Below are 6346 nucleotides of genomic sequence, written 5' to 3'. Positions count from 1 at the left end.
CATCCTTTTCTACTCCCTTCTCTCTCTCTCTCCAAAAAAAACCCACTTTTCCGGAGTTTGGACGTAACATATTTTTGAAAAAAGAAAGATGTGAGGAGAAGAAATAAATAAATAAATTTAATTATTCACATATTGCAACACAAAAATCACGAAAAATCTTAAAAAAAACATGTTATAAATTTAATAAATTGCATTAAAAATCGGTCATTTTTATTACTTTATGGAAGTTCTAGTGTTTTTTAATAATAGGAACATATACAATATGAATGAAAGAATACCTTCCATAAAAAGTTGCAATTTCTACTTTGCCAAAATATAGACGTTATATTATATATATAATATATAATATTTTGCTCATCTAAATTTTAGAAAACACGTAGGTGACTATGATATAAATTAAGATTTTCATGTTGTAGAGAAAAGTCACCGTTATACTTTATTTTTTGGATTACATTTCTTAAACACAAACTAAAAATAAAACTTTGGATAAATACAAACTAAAAAGTATCTTCTATCAAATGATATAGCAGTTTTTATAATATTTTTTGGAATTTTGCAATAATTAACTTTTTTTATAAGACAAGTAAAAATAAATGTATATAACAAAATGAGCCCCAAAACTGACATAGTAAATAGTAATTGTCATAGTAAACAGAAGTAATTAATTAGAAATGTTTAATTTACACAAAAAATAAAAGAATATTTTTTCCGAAGAGACCGATATCGATATTACAACTATCGGTCGCTTATCAAAATCGACTTGTTCTTATCAGATCAAAGCTTGAAAACTGTTTATGCTTCATGGGATAAATTAGCTTATTTTTTGACAAGAAATGTTGCAACGTATATCAACAATGCAACATTTATGTTCCCGATCTCATCTAAACAACGATACGGCGGATATAATTCTCAGTTTTCAATTTCCTGCAATCCATCTTCTATTTCGTCGAGATGTTCATTTCGTTTATAATTATAAAATTCGTTCTAGCCCATGAAAACCGTATTCATCGAGCGAATATGTCGATAATTCGCAGCGAGATAATAACTAGCGGATATTTGTTCATTCTGACCCCAACACGCAGAAGAGAGATACGCTCAGTCCCATTCGTTGTCCTTATAACTATTTTACAGCGTCTATCTAACCAAGAGATGCGCGCAGAATTTACGTTGCCCATAGAACATCGCACAGCTTTTTGCATCGCGTGATCGTAAAGATGATGTCGTCCTGAGGATGAATTTATTTTGTTAAAGTCTCCATCGTCATTTAACTCCAGCCATCTCCAGGCTGCTATACATATACATACATAATATATATGTGCTATGTATATACATGCATGCGTTGTACTACCTTACGCGCGTTATGCTTTCATTTTTCTACAAATTCGAGACTGACCTGAACGTTTCAGGAAGCATGTAAAAGTCGGAAGCGAAATAAAGACATATGCGCGCTTGCGAGATATATCATGCGGTTTTCATATCCTGCATAAAATGAGTACCATAGAAATAAGCTATTCTTAGTGAAAGATATTGACCTTTATCCTCGCTGTAAAATTTTAAGTCAGCACGTCTGATGGAGAAACAAAAATAGCGATTCGTTGCAACTATCTTGCCAATGTCTTTGCCGACTGCGAGCGTCATGAAAAGAACTGTAGCCCCAAGACATCTTCCACGAGTAGAAAAATCATAACTGTTCAAGAATACACGCGATATGGTAAAATTGAAAACAAGATAATATTACTTGACGAATGTGCGCACGTTTACAAAGGTATTTCCCACTTCTCGTATTCAACGTACGTATTATTCTTGAGAAGGAACAATTCTTTAACAACATTCTTCTCTTCCTGCATAAAATTACTAAATTCCATCGGTATAAACCTGAAAGAAGGATTTAAACTCAGCGAACATTATATCAGAGAAATTCGCAATAGCAATCTGTTACACAATTACTTAGTCAATATATTCGCTATCTAGAAAAGACCGGATAAAAGGCGAATTATTAAACGCAAATTATTAAAAGCAAACATTTCAAATACTTTGTATCCCATGAAAAACACATCAATAATTTAGAATAAAATTCAAATATATTATTTTATGCATTTGTTTGCAAGATAGCTTTTCATGCTTTAGCTTTTCATGCTCGAGATAAACAATAGGCATTTTTATTTTTCCACATATATAGTTTTAACTTTATTAGCCAGTTTCTTGCCAGCTTGAAACAGCTAAGACAGCGGTTTATTGACGCAATTAATTCGTCAATTTAGCCGAGGGGTTATAAATCAAAGCCACAATTCAGCACGTAAAAGGCAAATCATCTTTTAGAACCGCTCGCAAATACGGCCGAAACGCTGTATAAAATTTGCACGGCTCCATCAAAACTGCAATGGAAACGGAAACGCTTCTCGTGAGAATGGATTCTGCAGAATTGAATGGCGAAGGGACTCTCAGCTTGCGCAGCTGCAATTCCCTCAGAACTAGTCACAAATACATGAACGCATCGCCAGTAAATCTTCGCTTCTCATTCAGCGCGATATCGCGATACATTACGAATGAACTCGAAAAGACGGTGCTGGCGGATTATTCAATAATAATCGAAGCTGATGAATCTGGGAAACAGAGCGACGAAACTGTCAAGACAAAAGTGCACGACTAATTCCCGCTGTGACAAAGTCGCTTTTAAAAGCTACTTTACGTTGCGAGAAGCTCGAAATATGTAAAAGTGATATAGGCAAAGCAGCGTGGCATACGTAAAGTTTGAAAATTTCATCTTTTCCAAATAAATTTCTTGACAAATCGTTTAATCCGCGTATTATATGTAAATATTTCTTTAAGTTAAAATAATCCTACCCAAAGAGAGAGGATAAAAATTAAATAACGTTGATAAGAATAGCGTGTCAGCGTGCGTTGATGAGAAGTCCGTCTCGATTAAATTCTACCTGTAGTTTACATTCGATGTGTGAACGCGTGTTTCATATTTATACATTGTCTGCTTCATTCTTAATATATATTTACATTTTATTCTACTTCGGAAGTCTCACAATTCGAGAGCTGCTTTATGGCCTGTTTATTGGACAGTCTATATTAGATCGGCGAGGTCGGCCGTTATCGATTCGTTGTAATATGCTTTACCGTACGGCAAAAAGCCGAAACATGCTTACGGGGATTACGGTAAGTCGCCATTTGAACGATAGGCAAACGGATCTTCGAGATATACGAAATGTGTCGGAAATATTGCTATTCTTTTTGCAGATTCTTTGATTAATTATAAATCAAAGCTAATTTTCTCCTCTCTTTTTTGTTAGCGAGAAACTATTACTTTAACAAAATTTTGTTTGAACAATATTTATAGATTTCAAGATGTAATTGCTTTAAAAAATCCATTTAATTCTATATATTTTAACAAAATCTTATATATAACATATATATCTTTGTTAAAATATATATTTCCTTCTAAATTAATTGAGGGAAAGAAATATAGCTGCAGAAAGTAGCAACAGTTTCGAAACATTTCGGAAAATCGACCAATGCAATTAATCTTCTCATGCAAGAATTTACTTTCTTCAACTAGAAAGAAAAACACCTGAGAACACAATTACAAAAAAGAGAACACAATTATTTTTTACTTTAAGCAATAGGAAAGTATGTGATGAGATAATAACAAGGAATAATAAAGAAATATATTAAAAAACGTTATGATATATTAGTTTCTAAAAGTTCTTGAAATAACAAGAAACTCTTCTCCTAAAGACCCCCAATCATTGATGCTCTTTATTGAAAGGGCTTTAGTCATTAATGTAGAAGTTTATAGAACTTTAGGTAATCCCTCAAACAAAAACTTGTATCAATTAAACTATTATACATAAAGTAAAAGTACTCGACTGCAGTGTTCAGAGATATGAGATTAAAAATACATGAGAGGACTAAGAACTTTAAGAAACGATACGCCACGCGCGTCGTTTATCTCACCGATGTTACGCGGGTGTATCGTACATAAATTGGTCGATTTGTCAGCCGATTCTTACGTGAAAAGATGCAAATACACTTTTCTTTGGACAAACCCTCGTGACGGATCCTTCCTATTAAGTCACTCCCGGAAAGCCTTTCCAAGGACTCTCCGCGCTGTACCGTGACGTTACACTGTGCTGCATCAACACTCAATGACCCTCGCAGCGTATGGATGTTGAGCAAACCATCCATTTAACGGTTCACTGAGAGATGCGATCACTACTCGTTCGGAGTAAGCCAATCTCGAAGACCCGCGTCCTGTCAAATTTACACTGCGGTCGCTCCATCGACCGTTACTCCACGTCGGTGTTTCAGTGGCTTCTCCGCGCTGTCATGTACCTGACGTCACACAGGAGACCGCTCTCTTCCTCGGACACGGAAGAAAGGGACGCATTAACTCGTCCTTTCGAAGGGACACCGGGGAATCAGCAGAACGACGGGTATCAGAGGCGTCAATGGCGCTAGCATCAGCAGCAACAGCAGCAACAGCATCAGCAGCAGCGAAGAGCTGCCAACCAATGAACGGCAGGGACCACCGGCGGATTTCGTGGGTGGATTTCGCATGCGGTCATTCATTACGTCGCTGGATATCGCCGCGCTATTCGGCTCTGCCGAGGGACAGCTTATCGGTGCGGCGTTCATTGTGTCGCTGGCATTCGCGTTGTTCGTAGAATCCCGGGAGCAGCGGCTGGCATGATGGGCCAGGCAGGCAGCGTAGGCGATCGCGTGCGGGATGTAACTCTGGTCGACGCTACCGGAGAACAGGGCGTTCGCGAGAGGCCCGACGGCGAACACCGGCACGTCCTCACCACCGTGCGTCGCCCACGCCCTCGGCACGCCTGACGTCTGTAATTATAGTTGTTACAGATGCAATTAGGCTGTGCCTAAATCGGATGGCGGGAAAGGGAGAGATTGCACGGGGGCTTCCCGGTGCGTCTTGTAGAAAATTTGATAGGATCGATAAGAATGGAAATAGACGATTGAATCTGTGATAGATGGGTAACGAGTTATAAATAGAGTTATTCATAGACGACCAGTGCTAATTTGTAAAATGAAAACGGAGTGGAGAATTTGAGGAATTAATTGATTGAGATAAATCATTTTTAATTTAACGTTTATAGGGAGAAAGCGGAATAAAAAATTTATATTTACATTTACTTCTTGCTGAATGTTAATGATAATGAAAAATTGTATTGAGAATGAATCTCTGCAAAAAAATGATTGATACTTTTTATATAAAAGTGAATGTTATATACAAATAAAACAATAAGATCAATGTTTGTATTTAATAGTATAACTTTATAGTTTAAACAACAATTTTTTTATTTTATCTTAATTTTGTTTTTAATATGTCTATTTGAAATCTTATTGAAATCATTTTTTATCCAAGTTTTCATCATCGTCAAACTTTTTGTATTTGTAATTACTATTAAATATAATATAGGAAAATCATTTCTCATTTTTCTTAAAAAATATAATACGTGAAATATATCCTTCAGCTTACTTTAAAATTAGAATTTGTATTGAAATTCAAGTTGAATTTTTATTTGTAATTTTATATGTCGTAAAGAGTATTTGAAACATTGGAAATACAAACTCAGAGAACATTATAATGTTTTGAACTGAAAAACCTTATAAACTCTCAAAGACATTTTATAAAACTATTCGAAAGACATCTTTGTATGACATCTTCGAGTTGCCTTATGTCCCGATTTCTTTCAAACGTTTCATTTGGAATCATTTTTAGATATTACATTTAGCAAGGTAAAAACTATATAGTTACGTGAAAACACGTTAATAAAAGGAACGTAAAAGAGGAACAGATATTATTTGCTAAATCGGTATATAAATAATTTAAAAATACGACTTCTATACTATTCTGACACAAACAATGAATTTCTAAAAATAATGGAAAGAATTCTGTTAAAAAAATGTTCAAGAGATCATCATTTTATAAGAGAATACTACTTCGTAGTTGTTGAATATAATGGAGCATTATTTTTTAATGAAGCCTCTTTTATAATTACGACTATATAAAATACAGTAGTAAAACAGCAGTATAAACCTTCATGGTGTTTAACATTAAATTTAAAAAATGTTTAGCGGGAAACATCGAATTGTCACAGATACGTATTATATGTGCGCACACTCTGTGAATCGCACGTAAAAACATACAATTTATTTCCTTAGAGAAATACATTTATATTTTTTTATATACAGGAATATATTTCATGAATCTAATAATCTAACTCATAAGATACGAAAGAAATTTTTGTATTAAAATATTGTGTAATTAAAAGTAGAATAAAATTAACATTATATTAATAAAAATATATTTTATTCT

At 34.4% G+C, this 6346-nt stretch overlaps 1 protein-coding gene across 1 annotated transcript in view; it reads right to left on the bottom strand.

Moving 5' to 3' along the window:
• Nucleotides 1-6346, bottom strand: part of LOC108751228 — a 94536-nt gene that overhangs the window by 31195 nt on the left and 56995 nt on the right. Inside the window, 1 exon segment of the mRNA XM_018491302.1 lies at nt 4539-4848. Within this exon segment, the coding sequence (XP_018346804.1) occupies nt 4539-4848 (310 nt within the window).

Source organism: Trachymyrmex septentrionalis, unplaced genomic scaffold (genome assembly GCF_001594115.1).
Source record: "Trachymyrmex septentrionalis isolate Tsep2-gDNA-1 unplaced genomic scaffold, Tsep1.0 scaffold42, whole genome shotgun sequence".
NCBI lineage: Eukaryota > Metazoa > Arthropoda > Insecta > Hymenoptera > Formicidae > Trachymyrmex > Trachymyrmex septentrionalis.
Note: the sequence above shows the minus strand (reverse complement) of the source record. Positions and strands in the feature narration are given on the sequence as shown.